Source organism: Ylistrum balloti, unplaced genomic scaffold (assembly GCF_031769215.1).
Source record: "Ylistrum balloti isolate Yb309-2 unplaced genomic scaffold, AGI_CSIRO_Ybal_v1 Utg369724, whole genome shotgun sequence".
Taxonomy (NCBI): Eukaryota; Metazoa; Mollusca; class Bivalvia; order Pectinida; family Pectinidae; genus Ylistrum; species Ylistrum balloti.
In genome coordinates this window covers 250,727-263,861 of record NW_026781942.1, presented here as the reverse complement: position 1 = coordinate 263,861, position 13,135 = coordinate 250,727, and the positions used below count along the sequence as shown (strand labels likewise).

At 38.3% G+C, this 13,135-nt stretch overlaps 1 protein-coding gene across 1 annotated transcript; it reads right to left on the bottom strand.

Moving 5' to 3' along the window:
• Positions 1-730: 730 nt before the first annotated feature.
• LOC132565437 (neurogenin-1-like) lies at positions 731-1,423 on the bottom strand. Its single transcript, XM_060230077.1, has one exon. It carries the CDS (start codon positions 1,421-1,423, stop codon positions 731-733), a length of 693 nt encoding a protein of 230 aa, XP_060086060.1.
• Positions 1,424-13,135: the final 11,712 nt, after the last annotated feature.

Here is a 13,135-nt window from a genome sequence, read left to right as displayed (position 1 = left end):
TAGTAATAGTTTTTTTTATTAAAAATAGTAACATGCATAACAATATAATATGCTTTTTGTTTATTTTTGTCACAAAAAGACAAAAATAAAACCTGTATACACAATAAAATATTTTATATTAGATCGTCAATTCTAACATCATTGGTGTACAATGTACAAGATAAGGCGCACTTTTGGTGAAATAGCCACTGAACACATAAAAGGTAAATAAAATATTATTGACTTCAGGAATTCATAAAATAATACCTAAATTCTAATTGCACTTCAGTAAGTTGAACACTTAGTGGTTGTATATATAAAAGTATTGGATTTATCACTTTATGATTTCCAAACATGTAGGATGTATTCACAATCTCCATATTTCTATCATACGTAGGAATAAAGAAAGCTTTTAAAATTCTGATGAAGGGAATAATGATATAATAAAATTTGTAGGATTTCTGACACATCAAAAATATTGTTTGTAAAATGTATTTTCAATAAATTTATATACGTTCTACTGCTTTGATAATTATTAACTTTCTCAAAAGTATAACCAGATTGATCTATATTAAGGAAACATCTCATTTATATAACGAACAGACATCGTAATACATCATGTATGCCAAAGCCAAATGGAATTGATGCATTTGAACAATAATTAGTTACCTCTTCGATTCTGTCGAACAGTAAACAAACTGACTAGCCATATATTACAGAATGTCACTCTTTTCTCTCAGTCAGTCCTAAGTTATGATGGGAGCTTATTTTCTCCCTCAGATAATTGTCCGAAAATATCACTGTCGGACTTGAAGGCCTGTAGCTTCACATCCTTCGGATCCTCGCCTTCTGAAATGTCCTTCATAAACCCGATGTACGTCATTGCCAAGCGCAGGGTTTCAATACGCGATAACCGCTTCTCGTAGTTAAATGCCGGTAGACGCTTACGGAGACTGTCAAACGCCTCGTTGAGATGAAACATGCGTCGCCTTTCCCGGATGTTTGCGGCTCTACGCTGTGGAACACTCTGCACACGTTTCCGCTTCGTCTTGCCAGACTTGGTCGTGTTAGTAGGGGTACTGCTTGTACTCACTATTGGAGCTGGTACTTGATTCATAAGTCCTGTATTGTACTCATAACTCGGTACTCGTTCCATTGTGGTGTAGGAAAAATTTGACGGTAGCCCCGTGTGCATATCTCCTTGCCAGAACGACCCCGGGGCCACAATGTCCGTTTGGGGAATCTGGGGATAGGGTACGTACTGATGGAGCTCGGTTTGTGATGCGTGACCCCAGTCTGTGTACTCAGGGTACATTCCGCTTGAGATGATCGATCCGGGAGACGATGACGTCGATGGTGATGATGTCATGCCGTAAGTGGAGATATTGGCAGTGTCGTAAGACTGCATATCGCATTGGTCCTGATGCTGGGATTGTACGTCCATCTTTAAACACTCACACACCAAGTTCTGTATCACTCTCGTGTAAGTTGGCCCCGACACTCAAAACGATAATTCAATACATCTTCAAAACTAGTAATCAGTTTGTGTACTTCAGATGTTCAGATGCAGCAACAGGTGAATTTGTGATAGATTAATATAAATGAAAAGTAAATGTTCTCGTCAAAAGTCCTGTGGTTGAAATGACATCTAATACTTAGCAGCTATAGCAGGTTTGGAGTATATACAGGTGTGCCTAAAGCTGTTTGTTCCATAAAACACTCGAGACACCTACGGACATTCACAAGGCACTTGCAGTAATTCAAGTGTCGTCTGCTCTGTGACTCTGCCCTCTAATTTGTGGCAGACTTACGAGATTGTCTTACTTATATATCCCAATACCTGTAAAACTTTTACAGTTGACAAAGTTTTTACAGGTAAGGATATGATGCTGATGACAAACTACCGCTCTGTGATTGGCTGGCGTGCTCGGAATCAAGATGTGTAATCGTCGGCGGAGCGTGCGAGGGCGGAGTTACGGAATGGCACGTGACAGTCGTGGGCCATTTGACGACAAGGCGTATCTCTCGGTAAAGCAACTGATCACTCGACAAATACCTTACATTCAGGTGAGGGGCCCCGAAGGGAAACTTTGATTAACAAATCAAACACGCTAGAAAGAAACTGCAGGCTGAGTATTGACGCAGACGGCATCAAATATATTCTAACTTTATAATTTCTGGATAGTTTAAAATGCCAAAATAAATAAATAAATAAAAAAAATTAAAAAATCGATTTTGTTACCTCAAACGCAAATAATTGTGACAGTGATAAATAACTGGTTGGAATGAAAACGCCTCATCAGTAATTAAAGAAATAAAGTAACGGTGATACAGTAGAGTTGTCCCTTTGATCAGCCTGGCATGGAACTAACACTATCTCTCTTCATCTCCTTAGCCCTGACCCCCAAGTCATACACCCATTTAAAATCAAATTAGTCGCTTTCATGGAATATCATTTGCTTGATTTTACGAGCTAAAGATGTTTTTGGTTATTATTTCGAAAAATCAACATTGAACAATTTTTTTTCAAATTTGAAAAGAATTCAATCACTTGTGTGGTGAATTTCCTTAAATTCAATAACAAAATGTAACACGTGTCCTTATAAAAAAAATTAAATTTATATTGATATTGGAGAAATATACCCGTGTTTAGAATCTTACCATTATAACATGCATGCTCACCTGCATCAACCACATAAACCAAATGCTTCGTTCACTGGTACATGAACTGAATGCTTCGTTGATTCAATAGAATATTCTTTCAAGAAACAAAGCGACACCTTGTTAAGTGACTACTCATATTTATTGTCCCATACGTACACTGTTTGTAATCAAAACCAGCCTTTGAAAGGAGAATAGGATTTAAACCCGTATAAATGATGCTATCGTTCAAGGTGGTATATGTAATAGCGAAAACTGGACTCTCAGAGGTCTTGTCAAATTGATTATACAGGGCTAACTAAACACATCGTACAGGAATAAAACACGACATACACCATTACCTCAACAAGTCACACAGGACTAATTAAACACGTCACACGGTATAAACTAACTTAACACGTCACACAGGACTAATCAAACACGTCACACGGTATTAACTAACTTAACACGTCACACAGGACTAATTAAAAAAAGGTCACACGGTATAAACTAACTTAACACGTCACACAGGACTAATTAAACACGTCACACGGTATAAACTAACTTAACGCGTCCTACAGGACTAATTAAACACGTCACACGGTATAAACTAACTTAACACGTCACACAGGACTAATCAAACACGTCACACGGTATAAACTACCTTAACACGTCACACAGGACTAATTAAAAAAAGGTCACACGGTATAAACTAACTTAACACGTCACACAGGACTAATTAAACACGTCACACGGTATAAACTAACTTAACGCGTCCTACAGGACTAATTAAACACGTCACACGGTATAAACTAACTTAACACGTCCTACAGGACTAATTAAACACGTCACACGGTATAAACTAACTTAACACGTCACACAGGACTAATTAAACACGTCACACGGTATAAACTAACTTAACGCGTCCTACAGGATTGATTAAACACGTCACACGGTATAAACTAACTTAACGCGTCCTACAGGACTAATTAAACACGTCACACGGTATAAACTAACTTAACGCGTCCTACTGGACTGATTAAACACGTCACACGGTATAAACTAACTTAACGCGTCCTACAGTACTCACTAAACATGTTACACTTGTGTAACTGAACAAATTGTACACAAACGTAATACAGGGCTAATTAACACAGCACAAATGACTAACTTAACACGTCATACTCGACTAACTAGACAAAAACAGGAACAATTAAACATGTTATACATCACTTACTGAACACTTCATACAGGACTAACTAGACACTCCATACAGGACTAACTAGACACTTCATACAGGACTAACTAGACACTTCATACAGTACTAACTAGACACTTCATACAAGACTAACTACACAAATAACACAGGACTAACTAGACACTTCATACAGTACTAACTAGACACTTCATACAAGACTAACTACACAAATAACATAGGACTAACTAGACACTTCATACAGGACTAACTACAGAAATAACACAGGACTAACTAGACACTTCATACAGTACTACCTAGACACTTCATACAGTACTCACTACACAAATAACACAGGACTAACTAGACACTTCATACAGGACTAACTAGACACTTCATACAGTACTAAGTAGACACTTCATACAAGACTAACTACACAAATAACACAGGACTAACTAGACACTTCATACAGGACTAACTAGACACTTCATACAGTACTAACTAGACACTTCATACAAGACTAACTACACAAATAACATAGGACTAACTAGACACTTCATACAGGACTAACTACAGAAATAACACAGGACTAACTAGACACTTCATACAGTACTAACTAGACACTTCATACAGTACTAACTACACAAATAACACAGGACTAACTAGACACGTCCTACAGAGCTGATATAACACTTCATATAGGACTAACTAGACACGTCCTACAGGGCTGATTAAACACTTCATACAGGACTAACTAGACACGTCCTACAGGGCTGATTAAACACGTCCTACAGGGCTGATTAAACACTTCATACAGGACTAAATAGACACGTCCTACAGGGCTAATTAAACACTTCATACAGGACTAACTGGACACGTCCTACAGGGCTGATATAACACTTCATACAGGACTAACTACACAAATAACACAGGACTAACTAGACACTTCATACAGTACTAACTACACAAATAACACAGGACTAACTAGACACGTCCTACAGAGCTGATATAACACTTCATATAGGACTAACTAGACACGTCCTACAGGGCTGATTAAACACTTCATACAGGACTAAATAGACACATCCTACAGGGCTGATTAAACACGTCCTACAGGGCTGATTAAACACTTCATACAGGACTAAATAGACACATCCTACAGGGCTAATTAAACACTTCATACAGGACTAACTAGACACGTCCTACAGGGCTGATATAACACTTCATACAGGACTAACTACACAAATAACACAGGACTAACTAGACACTTCATACAGTACTAACTACACAAATAACACAGGACTAACTAGACACGTCCTACAGGGCTGATTAAACACTTCAGACAGGACTAACTAGACACGTCCTACAGGGCCGATTAAACACTTCATACAGGACTAACTAGACAAACGTCATACATAAACAACTAAACACGCCACGCAGGACGTAATTAAACATGTCAAAGAACACTAATTAAACTCGTCATGCCGGACTAACTGACAATCGCTTAGGTCTAGTCAGCTATTGAATTCGTTACAAAGGCCAGGTAAACAACAGTTGTTAGGCTCTAAATATCGTATAAGTAGAAAATTCGAAGATAGCATGAAGGACTAATTATTTGTTAAACTTAATCATGAAAGTAAATTCTCATTATGGAAAGCACATCTGAGTGATTCTAAAACTTATTAGCAGTTCAAGTTTACCATGACATGTCTGACCTCAGCATTTATCGGTTTTTGTGCTCTACTGAAGTATGCAATACGGTTCCCCCGCATGGGCCCCACAGGTAAGGTATCAATGGAATAGCTAGACTCGTGCCACGCTCCGTTTGACAACAGTGACCATTGTTGTGTACGTTACTTCAGGAGTGGGACGATAGAGAAGAGGATGGCAATGGCAGGAGTAGAATGTCAGTCCAGAACACGACACGGTCCATAGTGTTTACCCAATACAGTCGGGTACTTGTCGGCAGACTCGCGTCAAATAATACACGGAAGCGCGCCACGTTTCCACTGGTGTGCTAATTAAAGGTCCGAACGCATGCCTGTACACCTTGTACGATCCCGTTTCCGGATGACAGGCTAATTCGTCGGCTTTGTTATTTGTCAACTAATTATTTTTAAAAAAGATGTCAAAAAAGTAATGACGCGCGTAAACGAGAGTTTTATGTAAGGTGAATACTTAATTGTTGGTTTGAATGTCTTAATAAAAAAACATGTACACTTGTCAACACTGCTCAATATTATCGAAAGATGATCGAAGGATATTGACCTAAGTACATAGATTTCTCTCTTAGCAAAGCGGTTCCTCAAATTACTCTAATACGACAGAATATTGCCAGCGTTCTGTGATTGTACTGTAATGATAAACTTGTCCAGACGAACAATACCACCAACCGTAAGCTAATTGACACGTCAGAAAATAGTTTTATACACAGAATTATTAATTTTGAAAATACCAGTGACCAAACTTCTGCTGATTCATACTGCGATGTCAATATTTTTCCTTTTCCTGAATGATAAGCAGTTCTATGTGACGATCTGTACAATTCATTTGGATTTTTGTCATGGCAGATTTCTTTACCTCTTTAGACTGAACAATGTCTCTTGAAGATCTAAAAAAAAATAGATAACCGTTATTCCTGATAACTTGGCGGTGTCCGATTCTAGAGTCCCAAATTTCACACGAAAGGAAAAAGACTAGAAAATGGGCGTTACTTTATCATAATAGATTTAGCATCTTTAAGAAACAGCCAGATTCCTATTTTTTCTATACTTAACTTCCTCTAAATCCGTGATGTTCTCTCGTCTCTCTTACAACCCTTCGGTAATCAAATGTGCGGGGTCTTTGTTGGTAACTAATTCCTAGTGTTGTTTTTGTGTTGTGAACCTAAAACCCGCTTCATTTTTATGTGTTCTTTTCTTCTGTCTTGTAGTTATACCCCAACTTTTGATAATGTAACTGTATAATTTTATCTAGTTCTGCATGTTTCCCCCCGCTCCAATCTAAGGTCAAAATTGTAAGCAATGGGAAGTTTTTCTATACTGGCGTCCCCTTGACGCCGAATGAAGTCATTTTTTGAAAAGAAGTTCCATCGATATTCAATGTACTAATAAGTAGCCTTGGTGGTCGTTTAACGTCACACTTTATATTATGGTAAATGAATGGCTGGTGTATGAATGTTAGTAAAGATTTTGTGAATGTCCAATATCCTATCCTTAACCCATTTCTGTTTATAGTAAGGTTTCAGTTTAGTGGACATTCTCCAACTGGCTGTTCCCACTATGTGTCCGAAGTTTGCCAGCAGGTCGGCAGAGTTCGTTCCCAGCCTGTCACAGTTGTCAAGACATCATTGTGAATTTTATATAAGAATGAATCCGTTCCGTAAAAAGTCTTCTATTATAATGTTAGACTTTCCTTTATCATTTAAAATAAAACGGGTAATGTGAATACAACACCAATATTTTATAAAGGTTTCGGAAATGTTAAAAGTTTGTGTTGGCGCCGATGGTCCGGATTGTCTCCCTTTGTGGGACCTATGTGACCATTACAAATCCCTACAAACTATGAACCAAGGGAGTTATTGTCACGCGTAGTGTCACCCCGTTATCGTACAATGTCTACTAATCTACTTACCCACTGTGTACAGTTTTTTAATTGCATTAAACTTTGATAATAAAAACAGTCACTGTGGAGCTGAAATGACCCCCCTCACATCCGTGTCAAATCGGGAGCGTTTTCTCCCAGGCTGCTCAGTGTAAACAAATGTAATCTTTGTGAAAAAGGTGCCCGTATATACAAGAGTTACCTAAAAGGGATTAACTTCGGATTAACTTCGATCAAACTCTCGCCACAGGTGATTATTCGGCTGCCGCAGAAAACCTTTTGTATATTAGATTCAAAACTATAAATACAAAGCGCCTAGCGGATTGAGACTGCACTCTGTTGACTTTAGTCGGAAAGATGAAAAGAGTGTTGATCCTTTTCCTCGTGTGTATATAGACTCAAAACCAGAGGGCGTGGTTTTTCAACAGTCATTTAGACGCGAGACGGTAACCGCCACAAAGAATACGATAGAGATTGAGTATGCTAAATAGTCACTATATTGGGTTGTTGTACATAGATCCGACCATGATTCTATAGCACGTGCTTCAGTCCGAATCCGTTTGTTGTCGAAAAGTTCCTACAGGTGTGACGATAATGGTGGACAGGGGATACAATGAAACATAAATGAGTCAATTCAAGTATCATATGTAAACCTATCTTAGCCTGTTCTATAAAATGTTTAAGGGGGTGGGCAGAGGAGGGCTTACACATAGGTGACCGCCGCGAGGCAGTTTGTGCTTTCTCAAAAACACATTTATCAGGGATTTTTAAGATATCAAGGTGTATTGTGCAGCTCAATACGACGACAAACAAAACGTTTCTTTCTCTTTTTCATTGACTGTTCTAATTTCAGGTAGTGTCAACGGATCTTCGTCGAGAGAATTTCGTCAATGTCAGACCGAGAACTAATATGTGGTTTGATAACTTTTGGTCTTCTCTTCCTCGTTAACATGTCGAGATTCATGTCCATCCGTCGTTGACAGGGCGAGTCTGGGGAGAGATTGCATGTTATTTAGATATTGCTTTTTAATTGGAGACAATTATCACGTCAGTGCATTTTACTTAATAATAAACCTACACAAAAAAAATCTTCCTCTCATCACCGCTTATTACAGTCTTAATATGCCAATCTAAAGGTGTTATCATCCTATTTCCCATTAACACGCGGTTAAGTCCGAGTTTGTTTTTTTTATTATTTGAAGCTCGAAAAATACGTAAAGGTTCGTCAGAACGTTAATATCTATGACATGACATGATTTGAACGCCACAATAGTTGGGACATTTTAACAAGAAAGTTAGGATCAAAATTAAATCATGTGTAAAGTTAATTCAAGTGATATTGAAAGAGAACAACAAGAATAGAAACGACAAAAGTAAGTGTACGTTGGGTACCTGAATAATGTATTGGTCGTCAGGGCTACGTACTGCATAGCCCGGACTACCAGAACTGCTTTATTAGGTACCCGACCAGGGCTACGTACTGCACAGCCCGGACTACCAGAACTGCTGTATTAGGTACCCGATCAGGGCTACGTACTGCACAGCCCGGACTACCAGAACTGCTGTATTAGGTACCCGATCACACAGATCAGACTAATTAGTGTAAACATACTCTATTACAGGTGATGATAAAAATGATAAGTGTCACCGTGCCAAGCGCATGGTCCACACAAAGTCACGTGTCTAATGCTGGACAACGCATGTCTAGTTTGCGTGCGCGAAAACATTTCGTTTCTTAATCACCTAAAGGCGGAGGAAACTATCATGGATGTTTAATGCACGTGCGCCTGTCGTTTGAAGCCAACTTAGGTACCAAAATATACCTGACATGGTCCTATAGCCCCATTCAGACTTACATTTAAAAGAAATTGACGATGTAAACACCAACAGTTCGAAGCGGGGATGGACAGTTAACAATTTCTTTAGAATAATTCCACCTCACGTGCGCTTCTCTCTGCTAAACAACGCTCGACTTTTAATTTGCGATTTAGTCACTGAAAGAACACAAAAGCTGAAGCTAGCAAGCTGCATTTGTAAAACGGGTATGGAGATACAGGCTATTAATGCCGCTATAAGGGATAAACGTTATTTACATAGATGGGGATTCCCGTTCTCACTACAATCCCCGCACGTGCTCCATCGACTGGCAGTTTTACAGTTGCCATCATCGACCTGTTTACAATTAAATTGTATATGACAATACTCCACCTTAACCAATGGGTGGTCGGATGACGAAGGTGTTACACACTCGCCTTTCACATAGTCGTTCGGGGTTCGATTCCCCCAAGTGGATGTGAAAAATTAAGGGATCACCTGCCCGACCACGTGGGTTTTCCGTGGGTAATCCGGTTTCCTTCCACAATAACACCTCATCGTTGCTTCCAACTTGTCAAACAGGAGAGAATAATCCCAGCTAATATTCTGTTTCAACTGTTGTAAAACAAATTAAGTTTATGTTTAGTACCGATAACATCAAAACCATTTCCGCAAGGTTCTGAGGAAGGAAACGTTAATTCAATTGAAAACCTTGAGATGTTATATTCACTAGAAAAACAAACAACGAGGGGCCAACTTGTATATACAAAATGTAAATAAGTAGATGTTAAGAAATCAATGTTAGGGTTCAGGACTGTAACTTCATTAAAACGCAAAGTCATACATCAAATGTTTTTTAAAAACAACACACATATACCTGTGCAGATCGATGTGTTATTTCGGGTGTCGAATTGTTACCTTTACTATTTCTGGATTGCAACATTCCTACATTTCCAACCTATAGTGTTTACATGTCACTTTTGATTCGATAGATAAGGGACTGTTCCAATTATTACGATATTTGTGGACGAAGTCGTCATGAAAATTATGGAGAGTTTTACGGTCGCCGTATTGGTCGCATTGAGAAATGTATTTTTTCTTTGTGCGATATGCAGCTGGACGTGTTTGATGCTTGTTAATTCTCATGTTGGTTCCACTGCTGTATATCTTGTTCTCGTTTTAGAACGTGATATTACTTACTTGGATTGAAAAAGATTTAAAGGGAGGATTCCGTCGATGGAGCAGAGGACACTTACTCTTCCTGAACAACTGGCCGTATTCCCGTTGTACTTTTATATCAGGAGTCTTAGTGCAAATATATCTTTTGTCCATATTTTGTCTTTGTTTCATTAAATTTGAGTTTGTATTATTATTATGGTGATATTTTCTTGTTATTTTTGCCAACTTTTATCTGTAGGATTATCGTGTCACCATCATATGAGAATCCGATAACAGCCTCTACTTTACCTAGTAAAGAATGAATGTCACTGACGACACTAACTCGGCCATACAGTGACTTTTTCATATCAAGCTATTCGTTGTTAGGTTAAACTATCCCTACTTGACCGTCATAAACACGTCATTCCCTGGATATTATGACACAGTTCTACGACAGTCAGAAGTTCCAGCTGGTATGTTACTGTTCCGAAAATGAAAGTTAACGACCGTGTTTAAGTAAGTTTGGTTTACCAACAGAAGGGTATGTTCTTATATCAAACGAATGGCCAAACAATAAACAAGAGGTTATCCATATTTTCACTGACAGATTTGAAAAGAAAATTAAACTTTGATATTTTTTATATTGGCAGGTTTTCTAGTTTTTAAACAAAGCTTTATCCAAACTTCGTACTACATTGTACCATTCTTCTCAATGTCGTATTAAGATAACATTCTCATTGTCTGTTAATCCCTATAAGTGGAATGAACGAAGCGGAGATTTCGAAAAAATCCAATTAGCTTTTGTTCTATCTGAAACACCTGCTTCTGAAAAATATGTCTTCTATCAGAACATTAAATGTGTCCAAGGTGTACCATACTCATGTAGGAACATCTCTTTTGTCAGGAGCGCTTTTCTTTAAAATATGAATGATAAACTAAGCCTATGACTGTGAAATAAACTCTAGTGCGTTTTGCGAAAACAAGTCCTTAGTGAGGTATAATTCAACTTCAGGTCGGCGGTAAACTTTTCCAGCAGATTATGACAAACCTAACCTAATAAAACCTTCTCTTGGCTTATCAGATGGTCGACCCCATTTTGTCAGTGGATAGGAACCCGATGTCGTGAAACTACTATAATTAAACCAAAATTACACTAAATAAAAACAACTGACCTTTTGCTTTCCGGGTCATCTGGTATCATGTTAGTTTTTTCTATATGTTACGAGCATTTTCTATGTGTGTACTCTTTGCTGCTCTGATATGTGTTTTTTTTTTAATTTGTAATACTTTTTTTATAGATGATAAACTGGAACAATTGAACAGAGAGAAGATGCTGCAGTTAGAGAATTACATAACGAGATTGACATCAAAAACCTGTAACAAAGCAGAGTTTGAAAAGATAACGCTGACCTTCTGCTTTGTTGATTTGGAATCTTGGTTGTGGTAAGAGAAAGGTGAAGAACATGGCCACGTATCCTAAAGGGGGTGAGACAAACCTTAGAGAGGGCTGAAATTCATGTGATTATTTTGATGTTCTCATAGAAGGGATAGTTCATGGTAATATGTTGACTTGAGTCAATTTTACAAACCAAAACAATGAATTCGCAGTAGATGAAGGCAGTGGATGATGTCAACTCTCTGTGTGTCACAAGTCATTTTACAGCCAGACATGATGGACATGACCAGTACTACATGCACATCAAAGGAACTGGAACATGTAACTTACTTTCTTGGGTTTTTTTTCCTAATGTGTATTTTTTGTGTCTGTGGTGTTAAAGAAATGTCCTTTTCTATAACAAATGCATTGTATACCCAGCACGGATATCTTAAAATAAAGACTGTCTTTACGGAGGTTAAAGGCCTCTGCTTTACATTGAATGGACGATTGTTCTTTAAGTCTTGTCACACGTAAGGCGTCCTTCTAATTACTTAAACTGAACAGACATATTAACACCTATAGTTGGTAATAATTTCCGTAACAATGGCGAATTCCGAAAAAAATAATATTTCCTTCAAAGGTCACGTGGCCTATGCCAAGGTTTTCAACCTCCTGGAAACATTTAATGACCGGGATTACTACGGTAGCGCCACACCTGCGGCCAACAAGCAAGCTTCAATCAAACCATGACGGCGCTCCTGTGTCATGGAACATCGTAGCTACATTAATATATCTACCAACAACGGAAATGATGCGATGATTTGTCACCAGGTGGTGCTTACTGGTCAGTTGTACGGGTTGCACGTGCAAGCATTCCAAGTCTTACGCGTGTCATTCGGCAGCAGTTAGAAGTATGACGTATTGTTACGTGTGGCGTGTGCGCGTTGAAGGCCATTTCGATTGCTGTGTCGACTGATCTTTTATGCTCCCTACATAAGATAGAACCAGAATCAAAATTATAAATTGAATTATACATTCAGATTTACAGAATTTCTAATTCCACCCGTGTCTCTCTGTTTTGTTAAGGAGACATTTATATAATAATTTCTGGTGCATGACGCATATTGTTTGATAATCTAAACACAGAAAACAAACAGCTTTCCCGAATAGTCGTATAGGTTACCTGCCAGCTTGTCCACGTGCTGAGGGCTGATCAGGCCGCACGCGTTTTAACTCATTTTATGTTATTGAATACTTTGAAGGTGGGTATGAACTAGTGCGTGGATGGTGCATTATCCAATCTATCACAGATAACTGACTTATTAATGAGTAACAACATTAATCAAACGGTAATGATATGGTAAATA